This window comes from Mus caroli, unplaced genomic scaffold, assembly GCF_978045245.1.
Source record: "Mus caroli unplaced genomic scaffold, Mus_caroli_1 scaffold_8, whole genome shotgun sequence".
Lineage (NCBI taxonomy): Eukaryota > Metazoa > Chordata > Mammalia > Rodentia > Muridae > Mus > Mus caroli.
Genome location: NW_028227263.1, coordinates 29711071 through 29737897, shown reverse-complemented (window position 1 = coordinate 29737897; position 26827 = coordinate 29711071). Strand labels below are relative to the sequence as shown.

Genomic DNA, 26827 nt, shown 5'->3' with positions numbered 1-26827 from the left:
CAACCAACCATCCTCCCAGGTCCCTGGCCTGCCCAGCTTTCCAGAAGGAGGGACAAGGAAGGAGACTAAACCTAAGACACAACCAGTGAGGGAGACAGGATAAAGGTGCTTTCCTCCAAGTCTGAAGACCTGAGGTCAATCCCTGGGACCTACATGGTAGAAGCGAGAACTGATTCCCACTAATTGTCTGTCCTCTGACCTACACAGATACTCAGACAGACAGACAGACAGACACACACACACACACAGAGTCAGACACACATTGAGAACCATACAAACACCTACACACATATACACTCACACACATATACACTCACACACATACACACACACACAAACACATATAAACATATAAATAAATTCAAGACATAGCCAATCTCACAGAGGTTTAGCTGAAATTTTTATCAAGTTCAATCGGCTCTCCTTTGACATGTACATTATAGGATATTTAACAAGATATATGGAAAAGATGCATGAGTGGGAATGTCCCGTAGTCCTGCTACCCAAAGCAAAAACATTGTAACATTTGTTTATGCCTGTCCTTTTCGATACGCCTGCTTTGATTTGGGGCACATTTTTAACATAAACATTTCCCTCATCACTTTCAGATTATCTAAATCATCTTAAATAAACACAACCCTTCTTATGGCAAGCTCCCCCATGCCTCCTCTACAGGACAATGAAAAAGACTGTCTGGATTTCTATCGGGAAACCGGAAGGAGTGCGCACTTTGCCATTTTTCTGAACGTTATACCTTGCTCTAGGTGCTAGCTGGCTGGGCGTTCTCTCAGCCAACAGCATGAGGAGAAAGACAACTCAACCACAGGTTTGGATAAAGCAAGAGGACAGAGTTCCTGCTGAAGGAGCCAACTATAGAGATTTTGTCTTGAAAAAGACTGGTTATAGCCACAGTACTGACATCGAAGGGAGGACGTGGGAGGCAGGGTAAGAAAGGAAAACCCAAATCTGCCCTAGAGAGGTGACTGTGCTGTCTCTACTAACACTGCAGAAACAAATCCCCGTTCAAACAACAGCCCCCAACCCAGCTCTGAAAGAACAAGATACACACACACACACACACACACACACACACACACACGGCCCACCTGTCCAAGAAATGGGGCCAGCCTTCAAAGGATATTGGCTAGATTCTCTCACCGTGGGTGACATTGAATGATGACTTTGGAAATGACCGCAAGCTATTTACTAGAATTACACCCAGTAACTCATTTCACATCAAAAATACATAGGAGAAAGCATCAAAGCAATTTTCTCCGTTGGATGCAACACTGGCACTCATGGAAGCTTCCGGAGAGGTTTAACCCCATGGATTTGAGCAACAGGACCATCCATGAAACCTCCTGAATAGATATGCCAGGAAACCCAGAAATGACTGAACAGAGAGAGCTTCATTCAACAAAAGGAATTTGGGTCCATTTGCTTCAGCTCGGCTCACTGGACAGACATCTTCCTCACTGAAGAGGCTGGCGGGGCAGACTCTGATCTTTCCGCAAATCCTTAGCCTGAATGCACTCCACTAATAAGTTGCACCCAAGCAATGTCCCCAGAAGACATACAGCTCTCCCGTCAGCCTGCCCTCAGGCATACTGCATCCCACAGAGGAGACCACAGAACCTGCATGCTCAGACTATTAGCGTCCTTACATAAAATCCATTCACTGTAAGCCTGCTTGCTGGGTTTCTGTGCTGTCTGAATTCCCAGTGCAGTGGGATGGCTGAAACAAAGACCTCCCTTTCCTTCACTTAGGCTACATGAATGCAGATTCTTTTGCTGCAGGGGTGTGGGCTAAAGTTCAAAACAGTGAGCAAGACTTTGAGCTCAGCTGCCTCCTGTCAGTACCAAACAAAAGAAATGAAGACTAGACAAAAATCAGCCGGGAAGAAGCCCACTGGAAAATGGCTGGACTCTACCCTGGCCTTAGCCATACAGTGGCTTTCTCTGCGCCTCAAGACAAAGTGTGCATAGTCCCACAGGCAGAGCAAAAAACCTCTAAGTTCTGGAAGCTGTTTGCTCTGAGCACTGGCATGTCATCTCAGCAGGACCTCTCCCTTCTGCGAGTCACAAGCTGTGAGGGACAGATGCATACAGTTACAGCAAGCGGTGGGCTGCTGCTGCAGGGCCTCCTGAACAGCTAAGTGCCGGCTGCTTTCCCTGTATCCTCTCAGCTACATGGTTAGCTTGTCAGGGTTATCATCCTTGCTTTGTGCCCCAGACAGATTAATGCCTTGCCTAACATAGCTGCAATGCTGGGAAACCTGGGCTTACTCAGGGGTCTGAGGCAGGGGAATTGAAGTTCAAAGCTTTAAGGTAAATGCATAGCAAGCCTGAGCAACTTTGTGAGATTCCTCTCCCAGTGTAAAGGCGAGCTTGGCTATGGCTCAGTAATAGAGTGCTTGCCTAGGAAGATCTAGGTGAAGTTCCCAGTGCTGCAAAGATTAAAAACAGGTGAGAAACAATGAACTGGGTGGGTCTGCCACAAAGAGATCCCAGGTTCCAAGTGAGAAGTCCCCAGGTCTGTAAGATATTGACCTTGGCTAGATCAGCCACAAGGCCAACTCCAAGCCAAGGGGGCCTGAAAGAGCAGAAAGAGCGAGAGCAGAGATGACTGCATTTCAGTTGAGCTCTGACATTATGACTCTTCCACAAGTCAGCTCTCTGTGCCTCAGTTTCTATTTTGTAAAACAGGTTGAAAACCACCTCTTTCTTCGCAAGGCAACTTGTACATGAAAATGTCTTTCTGAGAACCAGGAAGTACTGTGAGACCAGCACCACTCCTGTGTCTCCACCGGAGACCCCAGAACCTAAATCCCATTTACAGTTTATTTTTATTACCAGAAAGCTCAGACCACAGTGGTTTCTTAGCAACGCCTTACCTGTGACTTTTTTTAGTCAAAGTATAAAAACTATGGCAGGCTTTTCCCTTAAGTGGTCAAGGCAACGGCAGGAAGTCAGAAGAGAATGGGAAACAGAAATTTCTAAATATTAAAAAAACAAACAAACAAACAAAAAACAAAACCAAACCTTATTGGGCTGGGGATACAGCTGGGTGGGTGATAGCGTCCTTGCCTAGTATGGATAAGACCCTCAGTTTGAATTGAAAAATAAAAAACCTCATTTACTATTATCTCATGAATTTCTAGATAAACGGGCCCCCAACTTCAGGCTGTGTTCTCAAGGATTCCAAAGACAAGAGAACTCGGCTGGGTGGCAGATGTGAATGGAGAGCTGAGACACAAGCACACATTTAAGGAGCACAATCTACAGTAAGAGAGAGAGAGAGAGAGAGAGAGAGAGAATGAATGAATTAGTTCTTGTCCCAAAGAGCCAAAGAGGCAGGGACACCTACATAACCCTCTTCCCAGAAGAAGAGGCACAGACAGGCTGCCGACACCCCGGGGGAGGCTGTCTGACATGGGATTTCAATGCAGCCTCATTCCGTCACAGCTCACTATGAGCTTTCCCCGTCCCCCTCAATTCCTTAAAGACAAGCTGGAAAAGAGCCCAGCAGCACCCCCTCACCCGGCATGAAGACAGCCCAGAGAGCTGCGTCCCCAACCTTTGTCAGAGCATTGTCCTGAATTTGGCCTTAGAATCCTCAAGCCGGACTGCCCTGGGCTAGTCTCTTACCCTCTCCAGACTCCATGACTATCTGTGCAGGGTGAGAGCAAGACATGGACCTCTGAGACGCTCCCATTCAAATCCGCCTCCTTCCGGCCTGTCTGTTCCTCCTGCCTGATCTACCGAGTGGCCACCGCTCTCACCAAACTACAACATTTGTTAAATAGAGCAAATTTGTTAAATCAGAGCAATTCCCAGACTCGGGGGAGGCAAAAGCAATGGACAAGAGAAGTCACAGGAAGAAACCAGACTTCTGTTTTTGAGCAACAGTTCCCCTTCCACATAGCAAAGCCACCACAGCTACATATTTGGCCAGCAGAAAAGAGCCAAAGATGTGGGTGTCATGTGGCAATGACTGCATTCCTAATGTTAAGCCCTTCAAAACATCCACACCAAAAACTGCCACTAGGCCCTGAGTGAACTAAGGGCCCCCATCCCCATGTCTCCCCTTACCTGTGACTGTCACAGATGTTGTCTGAAAACCCAGAGAGGAAAGCCAGTCAAGTTTCTGCATCTGCTTGCCAGGTGTTTGCATTTCTCCTCATCTTTTCTGCTGCCATGGCAACCAAATGCAACAGGCAAAGCTAGCCCAAGACTATCAGTGTCTGGAGAGAAGGTGCTGGTTCTACCAGCCACTGTTGGTAACATACAAGACTCTCACAGCCCAAAAGGATGAGCACGGGGTGGCTTCCCTCTGGAGCTGGAGTGCCCTCTCCTTGCTCTTACCTCTGGCTGCCAGCTTTTACCAACATGTAGCTACAGGAGGAGCAGCAGGGGACAGTATCACCTAGCAGCAGGAGATTCCCACCTAAGCCAACAATCTGCACCAGTCTCAGAAGAGTTAGCCCTGAAACCTGTACTATAAAGCCTCTTCTGCAAAGGGGCCAACGTTCAATAAGAGACCGCCTACCTCCAGGAAGCTCAGATCTCTTTTAGAGCTGTCTTCAGACACCACACTCACAAAATTATCAGCAATTCCAACCAGTGTTTTCTTTCTTCAAATACACCAATGACAAAATGGGAGAGCAGATGAAATCACTGCATGCAGGGAAGGGAAGGCTCAGTGAGGGTCCCCTTGGTGAGGAGCCTCCAAGGGAGCCTATGTGCCTTGCAGCTGATGGCTCAGCACAACAGTGGGCTTCTGGACTTCCAAAGCAAGTGCACGCTCACTCAACTCAGGCTCCACCTCCACATGAACCGCTTTACAGAATCTGGGGATTGGTGTACACAGCCTGCTGCCAGCCAGCTGCCGTCATTGCTCAGGAATGTTTCTGTCCTCTTCCCCAAAGCTGTAGAGACACCCTAGCACCGAGGAGAAGACAGCATGTGCCTGTGTTTGAGGATCAGATATGGAAATCACATTCCTGAACCTTCCAAGCCCCTTGTATGCAGGTAGCCCAGTTAGCTACTGTGATAATTAGTTCTGTCCACTTGACACAGCCTAGACTCGCAAGGAGAGTCTACATGAGGAGTTGTTTCCATTGGGTTAGCCTGTGGGCATATCTACTGGGGGCTCTCTTAACTAAGTCAACTGATTCAGGAAAACCCAGCCCACTGTGGGCAGCACCATCCTCTAGGCAGAGAAGGTCCTGAACTATGTTAAGACTGGAGAAATCAGGCTGTGACTCGCCCGTGATAACAGACTGTAACCTGGAACTGTAGGCTGAAACAAACCCTTTCCCTCACCAGTTGCTTTTTTGTCACCATGCTTTACCACAGCTACAGAAATAAAACTAGGACAGCCACAAAAGGCCAGACACCTGCTGATAACTGAAGAAAACCAGGAAGCGTCAGGAAGAAGCTTCAGAAGAGCAGCACAGACGACCCAGGCATGAGCAGGGAGGCCCTGTAACAGTGCTGGAGAAGGGTCCTACAGAAGAGACAGGAACCCGGGCTTGGTGTCTTTGAAGCAAGCCTAAGGTTACCACAGATCAACCAGTTAGCACCTCTATGCAGTCGCAACCATGGTCCACTCAACACACTGAGCACAGCCTGTGACGAGGGTTTTCTCTCTGAAGATCACTGAGACAAGCAGGGTTCGGTTTCCTCTCCTCGAGACCCCAGCTTTGGGTTCCTACTTGATGCCCCTAGAGGTTATATGTATGTGTACAATGGTAGCAAGAGAGTAGGATGGAAATTAAGTCAAAATTAGCATGTGAAAGAATGGAAGGTTGACTTGTAAAAGAGCAAAGAAAACTGTGGGCTGTACAAAGACCCAAAGCCCACCATACTGGACTATACAGTCCCAATCCTCTGTTTTAGAATCTCTGCCATTGCGCCTTGGATCTTTTTTCAGCTCTGGTCTGTTTCTACCCGTGGAAAAGCTTTTCTCCCTTCGTAAACAATTCTGTTATTATCCACTATCTCTGTCCAAATCCTTGTTCAGGGCAAGAACCCAGGAATTCCCGCAGGGATCCTCTGCCCCAGTCTCAGCTCTACAATCTTCCCACCAGATGAGGAGTGTAGTCAGTGCACGCTCGTGTACATGGTGATGTTTCAGGAGAAAGGGAGTTTTAGGAGGCTCTGATCATACCATCACAGAACGTCCTGCAGCCTCTCTCCCCGCCCACATCCTCTCCCCAGACGTGTGAAGACTGAGAAATAAAACTCTTCTCACTTGGAATCAACCCAGCCTCTCCGAGCCCCCTCTACCCGACACAAAACAAACAACGAACCAAAACAGCACAAACAGCCTAGCAAGCGAGGTGTTGGGCTCACATCTCCAAGCTTTCACTGACTAAGGAGAACATTAATAATAATAATAATAAAAAATACTTACTCCTCCCGCAGCACGTATTCACTGTTTTCTGAAGAAAACTGTCCAGTCACAGGATGCCTGAATGTTGTCGTCTGCTGGTTGTGGCTAGAGAGAGAGAAGAAGTCAAGTCAATGAGGGGACAACAAGGACACCAAAGTCAGCATGCCCAGGACCCTGGCCATCAAATATTCCTCAGAAAAGGAGGAACATAGCTGGCTGGAACTCACCACACTGTAGCCCAGGTTGACCTCAAACTCATACTGATCCCCCTGCCTCTGACACCTAAGTGTCCAACTGGTTTTCTTTTCTGAAACAGGGTCTGGCTACATGTCCTTGCCTGCCCTGGAACTTCAGTGTAGACTAGGCTGGCCTCAACCTTCGGACAGTCCTTCTATTTCTGCCTTGTACGTAGTGGGATTATAGTTGTGTGTCACCACACCCAGGAAAATACCGTATTTCAGGAAAATACAATATCTTAAAGACATATTTCACTAAGTTCCAATACACTGAGACATGAAGGGGAGGGGAGGGGAAAAGCCCTTACGATAGTACAAGCTGATACAAGAATGAAGGAAAACAGGCGACGCTCTCAACAGCTTCCCTGAACTGGACGCCAGGGAGAGAATGCCAAGAATTAACCACCCACCCTGCAAGTCCTATCTTCTTAAAATTCCTCTCAGTGCTACCAAATGTCTTCAGTTCACTGAAGGGATAATAAACGTATGGGCATGTCTCTACAGCGCGACCCGCATGGTTCCAACACACAGGCGCTTCTATCACCCTTTTGAAGTCAGGAGTGGCTGCTTCTATGCTAGGCCAACAGACTCTCGGCCAGTGTGAAGGTGCCTTGTGTTCTGACAAAAACTGCCTGGCACTTCAGAAGATATGGAGCTGGCTCTGGAGGCTGCTGGCTTATTTCACAAATAATTGAATCTCCTTTCTCAAAAGAGAATGTGATGGACTGAAAAGGGATTTCCCAAGAACTAAATCAGAGCTGCTTTCAAGTTTTTATATTTAAAAAAAATACCAAAAATCACCAGTAGCATCATTATATATCTGGGAAATCTCCTTCCAAGGTAGTTTGGGATTTGGGGGTTGGGGGGCACATGTACTAGAGCACACATGTGAAGTCAGAGAACAACTTTCAGGAGTCGTTTCTGTCCTACCATGTCCTAGAGATTGAACTCAGGTCATCAGGATGAGTGGCACGTGCCCTTACTTGCTGAGCCCAAGTTGGCAGTGATTTTTCTACATATAAAAATATGTTCCTTTTTCAGTTTTAATATTTGATGTTAACTTTCTTTCCTTCTTTTTTTCTTTTTTTTTTTAAATCCTCAAGTCAACATACAAAGTGAAGGTTTCCACTGGGGCTTCAATATCACATCTAACTGATGTAAGAGAAACACTTCCATCCAGTGCCTTCATTTAATTTACTGAGTAACAGAGCCTGACATATGGACATAATCTTTTTCATACAACTTGCCTGTGTGTGAGGCATTGCTGAGGGGGCAGGGGCACAGGGGAACAAAAGCATCCCTACTCCCTGGCCCCATGGTGCTTCTCTTTAGGCTCATGCTCTTCTGATGCTGAATATTTTAGGGGGGTTCCCTCCCATTATAATCAACACCTTTGAGCATAGATGCCCCCTTGCCCCAATTCCAATTATTTCCTTGAGTTAAAGTCGTCGAAGTAAAATTACAAAATCAAAGGGCATGGTCCCTTTTAAAAGCTCTTAACATGGGCAATGGAGAGCCCTTTTTTGCCATCACAGCCAATAGATCATCTCGTTTAGTGAGGTTAAGATGGTAGCTTCACCCCCTAATTGAGCACTGGCCTCTCTGGAGATCAGTGTATGTAAATCAGCACAGCACAAAGGTTAGAAAGACAATGTCTAAAAGCCTGAGATTTCCCTTGCTCTGTTCTGGTGCCTGGAGTAACCTTAGCAGTGGTAGCTGGAGCAGCCATGGTGCTAACTAACAGGCCAGCAGGCCAGGCTGCTTGTTCCTTGATCCAGATCCAGCCCCAGCCCCAGCCCCAGCCCCAGCCCCAGCCCCAGCCCCAGCCCCAGCCCCAGCCCCAGCCCCACCCCTACCAAGCCTTCACTCATCCAGGCACAGCTGGCTTCTCAATTCCTGTTCCTACCCAACCCACAGAATCCTATGACCTCATCAGGCAGGCAGCAGTCTGGGCTTCCCGAAAAAGCAGCTTTCCAGTTTAGGATGTAGCCCCTGCAACACCTGCTTCAGACAGCCTTGCATCACGTCCAAGAGCTGGGCCTTATGTGCACACAGCTTTTTTTGTCTTTAACCAGGAGCCTGGAGAACACAAACTCTGGGTCAGTCCCATTTTCAACCTAAAGGGGGGGAGAAATGTCTTGCTCACGGGGGAACAAGCAAGCAGCAGCACCCCTCACATCTGAAGCTCCGAAGCACTTTAGAGTCCACAAAACATTTGCTCACACGTCTCAGCTGTCAACACATCAGCTCCTCATTTTCTAAGTGAGAAAGCTGGGTGGAGGTGAGGGCTGTGTACAAGACAACTTCAGGGAAGAGTGGTAAGACAGGGCCTGGGGGGCTGGCAAGATGGCTCATTGGTTAAAGTGCCAACTGCTCTTCCGAAGGTCCCGAGTTCAAATCCCAGCAACCACATGGTGGCTCACAACCATCTGTAACGAAATCTGATGCACTCTTCTGAGGTATCTGAGGATAGCTACAGTGTACTTACATATAAATAAATAGATTCCTCAGAAAAATTGGACATAGTACTACCGGAGGATCCAGCAATACCTCTCCTGGGCATATATTCAGAAGATGTCCCAACCGGTAAGAAGGACACATGCTCCACTATGTTCATAGCAGCCTTATTTATAATAGCCAGAAGCTGGAAAGAACCCAGATGCCCCTCAACAGAGGAATGGATACAGAAATTATGGTACATTTACACAATGGAGTACTACTCAGCTATTAAAAAGAATGAATTTATGAAATTCCTAACCAAATGGATGGACCTGGAGGGCATCATCTTGAGTGAGGTAACACAATCACAAAGGAACTCACACAATATGTATTCACTGATAAGTGGATATTAGCCCAAAACTTAGGATACCCAAGATATAAGATACAATTTGCTAAACGCATGAAACTCAAGAAGAATGAAGACCAAAGTGTGGACACTATGCCCCTTCTTAGAATTGGGAACAAAACACCCATGGAAGGAGTTACATAGACAAAGTTTGGAGCTGTGATGAAAGGATGGACCATCTAGAGACTGCCATATCCAGGGATCCATCCCATAATCAGCTTCCAAACGCTGACACTATTGCATACACTAGCAAGATTTTGCTGAAAGGACCCAGATATAGCTGTCTCTTGTGAGACTATGCCGGGGCCTAGCAAACACAGAAGTGGATGCTCACAGTCAGCTATCGGATGGATCACAGGGCTCCCAATGGAGAAGCTAGAGAAAGTACTCAAGGAGTTAAAGGGATCTGCAACCCTATAGGGGGAACAACATGATGAACTAACCAGTACCCTGGAGCTCTTGTCTCTAGCTGCATATGTATCGAAAGATGGCCTAGTTGGCCATCACTGGAAAGAGAGGCCCATTGGACTTGCAAACTTTATATGCCCCAATACAGGGGAATGCCAGGGCCAAAAGAATGGGAATGGGTGGGTAGGGAAGTGGGGGGGGGGTATGGGGGACTTTTGGGATAGCATTGGAAATGTAATTGAGGAAAATACGTAATAAAAAATATTAAAAAATTAAAAATAAATAAATAAATAAATGTTTAAAAAAAAAAAAAAAAAGACAGGGCATGGACCTAGGCTCTGATCGGAAATCCCATGCCTTCTACACAATCACCTGTTGCCCCTTCCCTTAGGAACCAGAGCCTGGCAGCTTCCTTCCTGACTATGGTCAGAAAGCCCTCTGGGCAGGGCATCAGAACACAGTGCTTACCGTTACTCCCCACCCCCCATCTCCCTTGTGCCCAGGGCCAAAGTTCTGAAGGATACTTGTATGGCGATCAGTATATCCCAAGCAGCCCCTGGTCCTACCATAAGATCAGCCAATGGACCCTTTGGTAGACAGGAGCACAGGGCAAATCTTTTATGTGCCTGGAACAGATCCAGCAGCCAGTGGCCACCTTTTCTCAATATAACATCAACCCTAAGAGCGACCACTCTGCTCCCCACACCCTAACTCATGTCATCACTTGTAATTCAGAGTCCCAGCTCCTGAATCCTGAGCTACATGATGCTGGTGCTGAAATCAAAAGTGCAAGCACCCTAACATTAGAAGGGACATGAGTCAAGTTCTCACACACACACAAACACACACACACAAACAGCTGTTGCCTGATGGCACACTCCCTTCTGTAATACGCACGCTGCCCTCAATGCCAGCATAGCCAGCCTCAGCATCAGTCCTTCCAGCTTCCAACTGCTCACATTCATCAATTCCTGTCCAATACTCTCAGATAACCGAGGAGGTCAGGGGCACGGGTCATGTTATTTCCATAACACAAATAAGAGAAATGAAACTGGGGCTGGAGAGATGGCTCAGAGGTTAAGAGCACTGGCTGCTCTTCCAGAGGTCCTGAGTTCAATTCCCAGCAATCACATTGTGACTCGAAACCACCTGTAATGGGATCGGAAGCCTTCTTCTGGTGTGTCTGAAGAGAGCTACAGTGTGCTAGCATACATAAAATAAATAAATCGAGAGAGAGAGAGAGAGAGAGAGAGAGATCTCCATTGAGAAAGGAGACAGGCCTGCAGGGATAAATGGGTCCTGAATACTGGGGTCCTGAGTTTTGACTGAATGTGCCCAGCTTGCTTCTGACAGAGCTTCTGTCTCTGCACTCTGAACAAAAGGACAGGTAAGGTCCCTAGACTATGCCATTCAACCTGATACCAGTAGGGCAGGTTATGTGCTGTCACCTGGCCTTTAGGGAGAAAAGCAAACCCCACAAGAGGTAGATACCTTGTCTACAGACTCAGTCAGCTACTGTGCTCCCTACGCAGTGCCCAAAGAAGGCTGCCTGTTAAATCAGCTTGGAGTCCTCTCACGCTCCACTCGTTGTCCCGCTTTGGACCTAAAACTCCAGTCTGTTTCCTGATTCTAAAGCCCACAAAGTCGCGCATGTCCCATCACCCTAACTCAAGAAACAATCTTCAGGCCTGTCCTGACACATCCCTGAAATACCTGTTCTGAAACCCGACTTCCCACCTTCCCACCTTGCAGGCATGGCCCTGCTGGGAGCTGATTTCATGGGAATAGAAACTCTTCACACAGGAGTTGCTGCTTTGCTTTAGGCTACCAAGAAAGCAATCTGCCAAATGAATTAAAACATAATCTAGTCCTCTTTCTTAAAATCCCACTCTTCCTCCTGGAACCAGCCTTTCAGAAGGGCCTGGCAGCCATGTGACCCGGAGAGTACCAGAGAGCACGGAGGGGAGAGTGAGTACCCAGGTAAACAAGCACGCATCACAAAAGTCCTGGGCAGGAAAGGACTGAGACTGTTCCACACAGTGGGGCAGCAAACACAAGAGCCTTGATAACAGAATCCAGAGGGCTGGGATCTTTAATCCCAGAACTCAGGAGGCTGAAACAGGAGGGTCCCTGAGTTTGAGGCCAGCCTGGCCTGCAAAGTAAGTTCTGAGGTAGTCAGGACAACACATAGAAAGCCTGTCTTAACAACCCCACTCTGTATCACCCGCCCCTAAAAGAATGAGCAGTGACTTTGATTAGTTAAGTATTTCAATTAGCTGAAAGTTCCAATTATTTATCTAGCACATTTATTTTTTATTGATTTTTTTTTAACGCAAGGAGCTCTGGAAAGCTGTGAAAGATGCTTAAGAAGAGGGAAACTCACACTGTAAGTGTGGCTTTCGGATGGTTGTGGCTTTGGTAGGTGGAGTGTGACAGATGTGCTGTCAGCACTAGCTCTGTTCCCAGCTATAAAAAGAAGAAACCGCTTAAAATGTAAGGAAAGTATCTGGCCAAAGTCAAAAGGGGCCCTCATCAAGCATGCTGAGCAGAGCCTGTCAGTCCCCTGTCCCCAACCTTCTAACCCTGCCATGGGCCTCCCAGAACAGTCACCCTCAGGCTAAAGCTGGCTTCAGCATTGCCTCCAGGCTTCTTAAGGCACATTTTATCTTTGTCGTCAGTGTCTCAACAGAACTAAGGACTGTGGGTCACCTAATAGTGCTTCAGTAAATGCTCAAACTGAAAAACCGAAACTCCAAGCATGAGAAGAAATTGCCTTTACTACAGCGGCTCTCAGCTGGGCTACTCAATGGAGAGGTGGTGGTAATCAACAGGAGAAACTATCGTTAAGAGCTGAGGATGCTGCTCAGCTGGGAGAGTGCTTGCCTAGCAAGCACTAGGCTGTGAGTTCAATCCCAAGCCCCATAAACAAGCTAGGGGCCCACATCCCTAGTCCCAGCACTCAGGAGGTAGAGCAGTTCCAAGCGATCCTCAGCCACTTGTGAGTTCTAGGCCAGCCTGGGCTAGATGAGCGGTGTCTCCTTTGTATTTCCTAAGCTCCTTTGGTTTATTTTGCTTAGCACTTTTACTAATTTATTCACTTAACAGAAAGTGCCACCATAATGTGGCAGAATGGTCTTTCAAGTTTGCGGAATTTTAAATATGCCACAGTTGACAACAGCTCGCTACAGACAGCCACTCCTCTGACAGCCCCTCTTCCCGTAGCCAGGGGATCCTGAATGAGCCAGTATATGGTCCCATCCTGTCCCCCAAGGGGAAGCTATCCACTCAGCACTAACCCATCTCTTTCAACACATGCCCTGGGAACCACTCAGTCCAGACAGTTGGAGCTGAAGCTGGGTTCAGATTAAAGCAAGCTTCCTCACCTCTTCCAAGCCTTGGTTCCGGCATTACAAGTGCAATTCTAAAATGTTCCTAAGACATTTAAAGAAGGGTTAAAATAAAGGGGCATATACACTTAGCATACAGAAGGTGCTCAATATTTAACCTGACTGAGGCTTGGCTATGGTAGCAGTAAACAGACATCTAAGTTTTAACAAAAGGAGAATAAACCCTCTTCACCCCAAAGCAAGTACTTTCCCAGTAGCAATGGCCTCAAACACCGGAGCCATTCTCTGTTCCTTTCTGTACCTTAACTTCCACTGTGGTGCACATGTGAGCACTACCGGCTTCTTCTCAAAGAGGCTCTGCATCCCCTCACCTTCTCCATCTGCTTGCCTTTGACCCACATACACGCAGCACCCCAGCCCATCCCCCACAAGGGATCGCACCTAGGGCCCTGGGCACAGGAAGCAAGTGCTCTGTCATAAAAAACAACGGTGTCTCCAGCCTGCTTTTTACTTTCTACTTTGAGACAGGGTCTCACTAAGTTGCCACGGTTGCCCTTGAATTCACTCTGTGCTCCAGGCAGACCTTGCACCTGAGATCCTCCTGCCTCAGCTTCTCAAGTACACTGTGATTCCAGCCTTGTAACAAGCAGGCTCATCTTTTGTCTCCTGGTTAGTCTTGGTAACAGCTCCTAGGCACATCTTTTGCTTCTTCTGTCTCAGCTTCTGTGACTTCACCGGAAGCGCTCGGGTCTTGGAAGGTAAGAGAGATCGTGACAGCCTCATTACACCATGCACAGTGAAAATACAGTCCTTGCCTTGGCTTATAAGATCCTAGATGGCAGGCTAGGGCTATAGCTCAGTTGGCACAGTGCTTGTCCAACACCCACCGAGCCCTGGGTTCCATCTTTAATACCACATAAACTAGCTCTGTGGCACACAGTAGGTGGACACATAAACTGGCTCTGTGGCACACATTAGGTGGAACAGAAAATCAGAAGTTCAAGATCCTCAATGATGAGAATCTGTCTCAAACCAAACCAAACCTTAGATGATCTGACCCTGCCTAACAGCAGCCTCTTCAAATACTCTTCTGTCCCTGCCCACCTCATTTCCTCAACACTCAGGCCTTTCTTACTTGGCACCCAGTGTCCTCGCAGTCAGCATGCTCCTTGCCTGTGTCCATGGAGCTAGCACCTTTGTCCTTTAGACCTGGGCAGGGCTATCACCTCCTGGGCCCTTCTCACTGTCACTTCACACACACCAGCCAATTTCAGTTATTAACAGCTGTAATGTTTCTCACTTATGTATCAGCCAGTAGGGGTGTCTGGCACCCGGGAGGTACTCACAAGTATTTCTCCACTCAATGGATGAGGAAAAGGGGTGCGGGCTGGATTCTGATCTTCAAGTGAAATAAATGAGCTGTCTGAGCCTGCAGAAATCCAGACTCAAGTAAGAGACAAGAACCTAACAGATATTGGCCATCAGGATGTAGGTGTCTTCTATGGGCAGAATAAAGAGACACGTACACACCAGAAGCCCCTTCAGGCCCAAGGTGAAGGTTAATGCCCTCAGTGCAGAAAGGCATGAATCCAGTGCCTGAAAGGTAACTGCTGAGCAGCTAAGGACACTCAGGGTGGGAGCACATGGCCTCTGCCTCTTTTTCATGAATGAGACAGAATGTGGGGCTAAGCTCAGCTCAGGGACACCTATGAAGGCTCTTGCTTTGTTCTCTGCTCCCTCCACCAGTATATCCTCTGCACTTCACTTCCTGCATGGGAGGAGGGATGCACATGGTGAAGGCACCTGAATTATTACCCCAACAGCCTGGGAATGAGCACCAGCCACCTTCAACAAGAGGCTGTGTAGAGTCTATCAATATCTCATAAAGTCCCAGGGATGGGCCAGTGGGTCAGGGTTCCCTGGCAAAGAATCCTCTGCCAGTGCTGGAAATACCCACCAGCCCTGGGGACCAGAAATACAGCAGTGTTGGGCTCCTAGTACCCACACTGTCCCCATCTCGTTCATACCCACCCCAGACTAGGTGGAACTTGAATCCTGAGGGGTGCTCTGGTACTACTGCCTTTTCAGTGCCAAAAGGCACTGAGAGAGTCTAAGAGAGTCACATGGTGACTGCCAACCTTGGAAAGAGGTATTTCTGTCCTCCTCATCTCCTGCTCAGAGCAGAGTGATGGCTTTTAGTATGATCTGGAAAGCTTACGTGGTCTCTCTCGGTCTCGGTCTCTCTCTCTCTCTCTCTCTCTCTCTCTCTCTCTCTCTCCCTCTCTGTTTTCAGATCCACTCAGTGGCCACTCCATTTGTAAAATATCTCTCCCAAGCCAAGCAAGCCACCTGGCTGGCTGAAGCTTGCCTGTACCCCACATCCCACAAAGGACTGCATACCTAGAATTCCACCTGCTGAATAGGGAGTTTTCATTTTGGCTTCCTGTGCTCATGAATGAAAAGATTAAAGGCAAACTCCTACTAGCATGAGGAAATCAAAGGCAGACAGCCCATCCCCTTTTGGGAGGAAGTTTTCAGAGAAACAAGGTAATAGAAGCTGGTATCAGCCTTGTTAGCAGTAACTCCTCATAACTGCTCAGGGCTCCGGTTTCCTCACCCTGGGCTCCCCATCAGCAGAGGCCACCCAGGCAGATCAGATTGGACACAGCCCAGAGTTCAAACCTTAGCCCTGTCCCATGCATGCATGCCCTGGGATGAGTGGATGAGGGCTGGGCTTATCTGTAGACGGTGGAGATAAAGCGACTCTGCAAGGTTATGAGGAGGCCGTCAGGTCGGGGCCCCAGGAAACACTTCCGCATTTGGGACCCGCTGAGCTTTTCCTTTGCTAAGAACTGCTCTTGAGGTGTCGGCCTGCCTTGCTCTGTGCGGCAACTCCAGCAGGAGAAGCCTGCAAAGACTTAGACCCAAGCACATGCTTTCCTCCTTTGAGTTAAGGCACACACAACCCCCAGATCACTGTTAACATCTATTTAAAGAACTCGCCTGCCAGACAAAATGGTTTCAGATCAGCAGGCACACCCTTGTCCCTCAGAGGGTCTGTCCCCATGGTGCAGAAACTACAGGCCAAGAAAACCCACCTCCCCAACCGCCGGCCAGAGACAGAGTACTGAAATTACAAGGAAGACATTTTCTACCTCAGGACACCCATTTATAATTCCATTCAATGCTTCCCTAGGCCAGTGACTTGGCAGCCACTTGAGAAGGCAGGCCAGGTGTTATAAGACTCTCCCAGGCAATGAGGACGTTTTAGGTGACCGAGGTTCTTCTCAAACTCCTGCCATCCGCCCAAACCCAGACTGAAGTTCAACAACAGTACAGATAACTTAAAACACAAAGGGCTGTCCCCCCCTCATCTGCCAACAGGATACTGCTCGGAAGAACATGAGGGAGATAAGAGTTCAGGACACCTTTGTCCTACTTTTTCCTAATTAAATGGCATTCTTGCTGAGCAGAGGCACTCCTGGGTCATTTAAAACTTCAGGAACCAAAATACATCGCACACTGAATCCTTACAGACCTGTACGGGACTCACCTGTTCTCTTCTTGCAGACAGGCCCGCACTCGCTTTGAGCCCCATGTTCAGAATTGTGTCTTTCCTGGTGGTAGTCTGATGAAACTGCCCTCTCTGCTCAGGGCCAACCGAGAGGAAGGCTCCCAGCTGCCTACTCTTTCTCTCTCCTTCTCAGTTTCACCTCTCCAGGGCTGCTACCAGGCGTTACAATCCAGCAGTCACTCTGGTCCTGCTCATTCATTCTCCTTCCTCTCCACGCCCCAGCAAAACCAGATACCAGGCAGGAACACAGCTTCAGCTCTGAGACTCCACCCCCTGTGGCCAAAGGGAATGAGGATGCCTGGCTGTGCACAGCCAGGCAAGCACTGTAGGCTATGGGACTCAAAGTGTTCTTGGAGCCTGTGAGGCTGGCTCCCTCTAGCATCTAAACATAGCCTAACGTCTCTAACCATAACATCAGGAAGAACCATCCAGTGAGTTTCCTCCATTCAGCATGGGGCTCAAGTCAGCCCTAAAACCAAGCCTATTCTTGGTGGAGAACACTGCTACCACGTCCACCTACCTGCCTGGAAAAGCTCCAAGGTTCTTTCGGAACTTCCTGGGCATGGCTACGGCTCCTTCAGGACAAATCGTAACCAGGAAGCTTTTGCTCCCAAAAGAAGTAGGAGGAGACAGAAAGGGAAACTGATACTGAGGTAGGTCACAGACCAATAGTGGCTTTTTCCGTTGTAACCTACAGAGATCACGGGGTAGGTGAGATAGCTCCACCAGGTTAAAGGGGAGAGGGGGTTGCAGACTGTTACAAGGCTGTGCTCTAGAGTTTGCCATATGCTGGCACACAGTAGGAGATCAAGAAATAATTACTGAGAAAAAAATAAAGGGGATTTTGTTCTCAGTTTGTTTAGAGTGGCAATTTTTCTAAAATTTGTATCTGTTACCATCTTAAAAGCTTTGGGTCCTGAAATCCAGGTTGTTGTCTTTTTTTATTTTATTTTATTTTATTTTATTTTATTTTATTTTATTTTTTAATAGTTTTAAAGGCCTTCCAAGTTGTAAAACAGAATAGGAACCTGGCACTGCCAAATGAAAGAGATCAATCCTTACTAAGGCAAGTCAGGTCCAAAGGAAACTCTGATCCCCCCCCCCAACTCTAAAAGGCAGCCCAGATATCCAGAAAGGGGCTCAGCCTGCACTACTGGAGGATTTCTAGAGGCTAGATAAGAGCCAGCATTCCTCAGGAACTAGGGAAGCCAAAGCCTTCTACAAAAAGTTACCCTCTACCAAAAAGGAGTCATTTCTCTTCATACTGCAGAAGGAACAAATGGCTGTCCGTGGTGTCTGTCAGCACACCAAAGCATGCTGGCCTTTGGACTCCCTCAATAGCACATCTAGACCGTCTCACCTCCTCTACACTAAACTCCCTCCAGCTTGTGGGATACCCTTCCACCAGCTACTTAATCTCCTTATAGCCCTGTTATTTCTTGTGTGTGTGTGTGTGTGTGTGTGTGTGTGTGTGTGTGTGTGTGTGTATGTGTGTGTTTTCTCCCTCCTTCCCTCCCTCCTTCTCCCTCCTTCTCTTACTGTTTTCTTTATTCTCTCTCCCTTGCTCTTCCCTACTCTCCAACAGACAGCCCTAGCCATGTCCTCTGCTCTGAACTCTCTTTCTCTGCTCTGGACTATTCCAGATGCCTCTGGCTGTTCTCTGTCTTTCATGGCTCCAATATAATTCGCCCCCATAACCACACCATAAAGTAGTCATGTAGTTTATACGTGGAGCCACTACTGACAGACAGCAGGCGGAGGAAAAACATTCATTTTGAGGGTGCTCCACTGAATGAGCCAGAGCCATCCACACACAGGCATCACTAACTGGACTATGTGGGCCATCCAGACAACAACCAAAGACATAAGGTGGGAGGGGGCACACTGGGGAATATACAAGAGGAGTTGGCAGAATAGAACAGGAAGTTTCTATTGTATACATGAATGTAATTCCCCCAAATAAAGGGAAAAAAATTTTTTTTTCCTGAGACAGGGTTTCTCTGTGTAGCCTTGGCTGTCCTGGAACTCACTCTGTACACCAGGCTGGCCTCGAACTCAGAGATCTGCCTGCCTCTGCCTCCCAAGTGCTGGGATTAAAGGCGTGCGCCACCACACCTGTCAAGAAAAATATTTTTAAAAAAAATCATGAGCGGCCAGGAGCCAGCCTCACAATTGTCTTCCTTGATAGAATATTTTAACTACAAAAGATCATAATTAACTACAAATCAATTGCTATGAAGACTGAATGAGGCTTACAAGCCCAAACCCCATATGGTTAATACTTATTTGGTCCTACTGTGTGTGTTTAGTTTAGCATTATGTGTACTTTGGAAATAAACAATTACTGTATAATCTGCCCCGTAATACTGGCACTCACATCCAATAGGACAGGCAGATGTGGTCATCTGTGCCACACACCCAGGTTGGAGCAGGTGTCCAATGCAAGCTTGAAACATGGCTATATCTAGAAACCACATTGTAAGGGCAACAACCTTTGAAGGTAGACTGAGCTATTTCCATTTAACAAATAAAGAAATCAGAGCTCAAAGCAGCCCAGAGCCCTTCTATAATCACATGACCAAAACTCAAGTTAGTGCAAGTGGGGGCTTAGTCTTCCAGCTTACACTTCAGGCAAAGCCCCCTCTGGCCCCAGTGGGTCAGATGCCAAGGAGCCAGGGCAGGAACAGGAAGTGGCCTGGGCTTAGTCATCAGATGCCTGGGTTTAACCCTCCATCACCAGCAGCACCCAACCAGAGATCAGTGACAGGCATGTGAGAGCTAGAAGGGACACACAGACTGTCTCCACTCTGCCAGTGGCCCTGCTCCCATGACCCTGGCCCGGCTGTCCTTGCTGCCAGATCAGCGGTGCTGAAAACCAGATTTCTTGCACTGCCTCCCCTCACCCGCCTTGCCTCTCTATCTCACAACTCCATAGGCCCCAGCTCCTGCCAGATTAACTGTCCACCAGCTCCAGTCACTTAGTCTTTCCAGCCCCTGAGCATGACTGTAGCTGTCATCTTCCCTGCTGAATTCTGGGAAGCCTCCAAGGTCTGTTTTCTTCTGAGTGGCCCTTCCTGGTCACCTCAGGTCTAAGTGACACCTGAAGGCTTAGACTAAAATGACATAGTTCCCAAATTCTTATTTGCTTTTCAAAACAGACTCAAGAGCTGCATATTCCAGAAAGGTAGAAACCAAAACCCCTTTCCTGCCTCCAACCCACTGTTCCAATCTGGCAAATACTTGTGCCAGAGAAACCCTTATGTCATTATTGCTGTTTGCATTTATGGAATCCTTAGGCACTTAAATTTTTAGCTGGTCAGTGAAATAGCTCAACAGGTAAAGGTCCTCACCCCTGAGCCTGACTACCTAAATAAATCCAGTCCTTAGGACCCCATAGAAGAAGAGAACTGACTCACATAAGTTGTTCCCAGACCTACCTACCTACACACACACACACACACACACACACACACACACACACACACACGATTTCTGAAAAATGTCAAAGGTCAACAAGATGGCTCACTGTGTAAAGGCTTTTGCTGCCAAGCCTGATAACCTGAGTTTAATTCCCTAAAACCCACATTGTGGAAGAAGAGAACCAACTCCCTTGTTTCTTCCTCTGACTTCCACCTGTGTGCTGTAGAAAGTACATGGACTCTCCTACACACACATATCAGACACACACACACATACACAAATGTATATGTATATACACATAAATATATGTGTATATACATATACATACAATACTATGTATGTCCCCCAAGTTGTTTTTTATACTTTATATAATAACACGGACTCCTCCATGTCCACAGCAAAAAACAGACATAGCAAACACCTCCATATACCTCCCAGGGCCCGCAGCACCCTTTATACAGAGATGACCCTGGAACCATCCCATATGCTAACCTACCAGACACATAGCAGGCATTGCACACTGATGACTATGAACTACTATGTCCCCAGGACAAGTTTTATTTGAGTTCCAAGGAGGTTAAAAATCCAGTAGAATTTTAAAAGCCAAAAATGCCATTCTTATTCATGTCTATGTCTCAAATCCAGGTCACCTTGGAAAAGCAAGCACTGTTGCAAGGCTGCCAAGCAGACCCACCTTCAGCTTGCTGTGGTCGCTGTGGTTTGCTGTGGTCGCCACCACACCCTCTGCTCCCAGGGTTGACCTGGGAGCCCATCTGTCATCACTTGCACACTCCCAGCTTTCTCACACTAACCTCTTTATAACCATGGCTCAGCCAGAATGGGGAAAACAAAAGACAAAGCCTTGGTGAGAGTCGTTAAGAAACGAGTGAGTGCACAAACACCCTAGCTGGAGCTGCTCAGCGAGCCCTACCCTCTAAACTTGCAACACAAGGCTGTGCTGTCACCTACAAAGTTCACAATGGAGTCTTTGAAAAATAACCTAATCAAGTTTTACTTAAGTTTACAACTCTGTGCGAGGCCAACTTCATAGCTGTCCTTGGCCATACGCCTTGGACCTCGGGCTGAGTGCACCTGCTGGGGCTGGGGCACACAGTACTGACAACTGGAGGCTTTCCTTTAGCAAATATGTTTAGAAGAAAATGAGAGTAGGAACCAAAGGAAGATAGCAAAAATTGACTAGAAATTTTCTTTCTTATCAAGCAAACAAATCTACTAACTTATACCATCTGTCATATTTGGAAGAATCTTAGTGGCTACTGGGAACTTGCCCTTAATCTTTCATGCCTGGGCGACAGCACAGCTAAATCCAGACCACCATGCCTTTCTCCACCAAAGAGTACACAGCAAATTGCCACCAGCATCATCCCTAGAGGCTGTAGTGGATGCCACTCTGATGACAGACACCAAAAGTCCCCACAGACCGCCAACATGGACTCCGGGAACAGAAAAGCATCTCTGAGGACAGGTGCTCCCTGGATAAGACCACTCGCTTCCCCTAACACTGAATATGGCATTTAGACCTCAGGTCAGAATATAGTCCTTGATAGCTTGGTCCCAGGTCCAGAAAGCCACAGAAAATGTTGCCACTACTAATGTGCCTTCAGGAAGAATCTTAAAAGGCTCTCCCTAGGTGACAAGACCTGAAAGATGCTGTTCACAATGACTGGAACCAGCGTATACGCGCCATTCACTCACTCAATACATAAATATCTGAGAGCCACCTACTTTCCAACCCTGTGTTTCCCCTCATCTCAACAGTTTATAATGGAGTCAGGAGTGTAAGCTCAGACCTTATATCCTACCAAAGACGATCAACAGGAAAGCTGTTTAGATCTCCACAAATGATAACCTGTCTTAGTCAAGAGCAGCAAATTCCCCATTGATGAAGTCATATTGGAGTGACCTGTTTTCTTAGTAGGGTAGCCCCTGTTTTCCAGAAATCACAGTATTCAAAGCTTAGAGGGCCAGAGAGATGGTTAGTAGGTGTACACACTCCTCAAATCCACACGGGTAGAGGAAGAACCAACTGCTGCAAGCAGTTCTCTGGCACCCATCCACAGGCCTGGCATGTCAAGCCTACACACACACACACACACAATAAACTTTAAAACTTTAATTTAATTTTTTAAAAGACAAAAGATTTTAGAGCTGAAATCTACTCCGACTGACCTCATCCAGTCTCTGCTCTGTAGATAAGGAAACAGGCCTAGGAAGGTGAAGAGAATGGCTGGAGGTCACAGGAATTATGGAACCACGCACGCCAACAGCAGTTCCTGAAAACAGGATTGGAGGGAAGCCCATCCTACTTCGTTTTTAAGTAATTTCCTGCCTTAAACAAAATCCATCTTCCAGTGACTCATTTCCACTCCCAAACATGAAAAAGACATTTGAGAAGTAGGAATCCCTATGTCTAGTCTCTGGACTTCATCAGAACCGGAGAAAGGTAGATCTGGGTTTGAGGGCCCTGTGAGTGCACATACGTGCACACAGGAGAGAAGTCACATGAGGACAGAGGTTACACATCCAGAGCTAAGGAATGCAGAGAGAGGTCAACTTCTGCCATCAGATACTGCAAGAAGCAGAAGTATGGGACAGAACCAAGCCTGTTGACATACTGACTTCTGACCTCCAGAATCTTAAGATGATAAAGAAATAAAGCTCTGTAGTTTGAAGGCATTGGATTCATGGGCCTTTGTTCTGATAGCCTAGAGAACGCAATCTGCCTTAGTCCTAAGGTTCTAGAAAACTGTAGATCTAATTAGTCCAGTGTGGAAAAACTACAGGAGGATCACTAGATATTTGGACTCACTTAACACTAGAACAGAGTCCAAAACAAATAAGATTAAATATTCTTAGTTTTATTTTTTGTTTTTAGAGACAGGGAGGATTTCTCTGTGTAGCCTTGGCTGTCCCTGAACTTGATCTGTAGACCAAGCTGAGTTCAAATTCAGAGATCCTCCTGCTTCTGCCTCTCAAGTGCGGGGGATTAAAGGCGAGTGCCCCGCCCTGCTCCCCCACCCCTGCCAACTATTCTTACATTTTTAACTGGTCAGAGCCCATCAAATATCATGCCCATCTCAGGATCCACACCTATCAGCCAAGTGGGAAAGCTGAAGTGAGCACAGAAGATTGGGACCAGGACTGTGAAGGACTCAAACAGGCCCCTATCACTGAAGGAGCTGGAACTTTTGTGGCCTGGGAAGACTCTGGACAAATGGCTGGCAACTTGATACAAGCCAGAGTCATCTGTAAGGGAGAAAACCTCAAATGAGGGGCAATCCTGTAGGGCATTTTCTAAGTGACTGGTGTGGGAGGGCCCAGCCCATTGTGGGTGGGGTCACCCCTGGGCTGGTGGTCCTGGTTCTGTAAGAAAGCAAACTAAGCAAGCCATGGGGAGCAGGGCGGTAAGCAGTACCCCTCCGTGGCCTCTGCAACAGCTCCTGCCTCCAGGTTCCTGCCATGGGTGAGTTCCTGTCCTGATTGCCTTTGATGGTGAACAGTGACATGAAGTATAAACCAAATTAACCCTTTCCTCCCAAGTTGCTTTTAGTGACGGTATCTGATCGCAGCAATAGTAACTAAGACAGCTGGACGGACTATCAAGAAGTAGGGATGACAGGTGGCATTCTTGTTATGGTACAGCTAAGTAAACTTTTAAAAAATGTTCTGTGTGGTTTGGGGGGGGTTGGGTAGCTCAGTGGTTGAGTACTTTCCTAACAGCCATAAGGCCCTGGATTCCAATCCTCAACTCTAGAGGGCTAAAAATAAAATAGAATAAAAATAAAAGAGAGTAGGGATAATCTGCTTTGTTCCCTGGGGTCCAAGACTGTTGAAATAGGATATGTGGACGGAGACCCAGGGAGATAGAATCTTCAAGGAACTGAGTGACAATAATATCAGAACGGCCTCTGACCATCACTGGCTAGATGCCTCTATTGTGCATTTTCAAGCCCCTCCCCGCCCCCCCCCAAAAAAAAACAAACCACAAAACAAATCACTTACCAAGTACCTTAGAAATGAAAGAATGGAGAGCCCAGTCCTGCCATGAGCTAAGGAAACCACTTTCTACTCTCTAGCTCTGGGAGCCTTTGACAATACACTGTTTAATGATCATCTAAGTTGAGCCATCTCTGCAACGTGTGACTTTCTGAGTACACACTGGTACTTGTCGGGAAGCAGAACCAAGACCCAGTACAGAGCTACAGTAATAACTCCTGGCCTGCTCCCAGGGAGCTGGGTTTCATACCATTCTTACACCAAATGTTCTTATCTACTTCTATGTGTTCCTGTGAAAGTGCACACGTGTGAGTACATGCATGCATGTGTGTAAGCTAGCCATGGGGCAGCTCACAATTGTCTGTAACTTTGGTGCTAGGAAGCTGATGCCCTCTTCTGGGCTCTTTGGTCATCAGACATTCATGTGGTGCGCACACACATATGCAGGCAAAATATTCATACATATAAAACATAAGAGAAATAAATCTAGAAATTTATTTATTCCTTTTTTCCCCTAGAACTTCCTCTACATTAATGGACCAGAGAAATTGCTGGCAGGGAAGTGGTGTCTCTAGAACCCAGGAAACAGCCCAAAGCCTTGCAGGTAGGAGCAGCATCGTGATGAGGAAACCAACAAGAGGCAGGAGTATCCACATTACTGTACTTAGTAACCTACTACATCCTGACCTTTGACCCTTCACTCTGTCAAGGGCAGGCTGGGCTGGGGAAAATCAACACACAGATCTGAGGCAATGATTGTCAACCTTCCTAGTACAGCAACCCCTTAATGCAATTCCTCATGTCATTGTAACCCAAACCATAAAATAACTTTTTTTTTAAAGATTTATTTATTTATTTATTTATTATATGTAAGTACACTGTAGCTGTCTTCAGACACTCCAGAAGAGGGAGTCAAATCTCGTTATGGATGGTTGTGAGCCACCATGTGGTTGCTGGGATTTTAACTCCAGACCTTCGGAAGAGCAGTCGGGTGCTCTTACCCACTGAGCCATCTCACCAGCCCTAAAATAACTTTTTTTAAAAGATGTATTTATTATTATATATAAGTACACTGTAGCTGTCTTCAGACACACCAGAAGAGGACATCAGATCTCATTACAGGTGGTTGTGAGCCACCACATGTTTACTGGGATTTGAACTCAGGACCTTCAGAAGAGCAGGCTCTTACCTGCTGAGTCATCTCGCCAGCCCAAAATAACTTGCCAGACCAAAATAACTTTTTATTGCTACTTCATAACTGTTATCTTGCTGCTGTTTTGAATTGTAAGATGTTTACAATACTAAGAATGACTGTGTTTTTTTGATGGTCCTAGGTGGCCCTTGTGAAACGGTCATTTGAACCCTACCTACCAAGGGGTCGGAACTTACAGGTTAAGAATCACTGATCTGAAGGCTCACTGTGCCCAGAGCCCAGGGGACATCTCCAGAAATTAAAGCACGGGGCTTTTGTTTACCAGGTTGTCAGAGGTAACCCAGCCACATTCCAATGGGAGGAGTCTCCTGTAGTAACTTCTGTGTTGTACCCTATCTGGTCCCCATGATCAGGTTACCCAGCACCTTTCAACCTCCCCAATCAGGACCTCCTGCCTGGCTAAGCCTACCGTTTACTATGCATCTACTCCAAGGGACTTCTAGCCATAGAATGAACAGTTCTGGAGACTCCAGAGGGGACCTGCAGAACAGTGCTTTTCCTTGGTCCGATATCTATGCAGGACTCAGGGAAGGAGGGCCCCATTGTACCTCAGAACTAAGGATTCAGACTCCAGACATCCAAGCAGGGAGAGGCTCCCTGCCTACCTTACCTCAGAAGAGGGTGGAATGGGATGGTTTCGGAAACCCCCACCTAAACAGTTTCCTGTTTTATTTCCCAATTGTGCCCATTCAGGAAGGGAGTCCTGTTTGAGGAACACAGCAGGAAGACGGGGCCTGACCACAGTAACCCTAAGAACCCAGAGTTTCCACTGTACACACCATGACCACACTGGCAACACCCTGACAGAATCTTCTAGCTTGATTCTGGGATTTCTTTCTTTTCTTTTTTCCCTTTTGATTTTCAAGCATTAATTGGGGCAGGAGAGAGGAATGGGTAAGAGAGACGCATCAGTTAGTGGAAGAAAGTGAGTCTGAAGCCAGAACTGGGCTCAAACTTTAGTTCCACCCAGCAGTGTGGACACTTTATAGAAAGCTTCTCCATGACGTGATATCTGGCAGCAAGGTGGCCACAAGGTTTCTTATTGGGGTCCACCCCACCCCACCCGAGGGAATCCTGAAGATGCCCCACATCCCCAGCAGGGAGCCCACCATGTCGGTGTCTCAGACTTCTCCCACAGATAGTCAAAACTGGAGATTGGTGGTAGACATAGATACCAATGAAAGATGGGTATCCAGAACAGTAACTCTAGTGAGCATACCCCATTCTTTTATTTTAAAATTTTATTTTCTTGGGGCTGGGGAGATGGCTCAGCTGTTAAGAGTACTTACTGTTCTTCCAGTGGCCCTGAGTTCAATTCCCAGCAACCACACCATCTGTAATGGGATCCAATGCCCTTTTCTGGTGTGTCT

The 26827-nt window shown here is 47.1% G+C and overlaps 1 protein-coding gene across 7 annotated transcripts in view; it reads right to left on the bottom strand.

The window, feature by feature from the left end:
• Positions 1–26827, bottom strand: part of Plekha7 (pleckstrin homology domain containing A7) — a 187670-nt gene that overhangs the window by 58367 nt on the left and 102476 nt on the right. For all 7 annotated transcript variants that reach the window (XM_085841373.1, XM_085841374.1, XM_021166776.2 and 4 more), the window contains one exon: positions 6419–6502. In XM_085841373.1, the coding sequence (XP_085697499.1) occupies positions 6419–6502 (84 nt within the window). The remainder of the gene's footprint in view (positions 1–6418; positions 6503–26827) is intronic.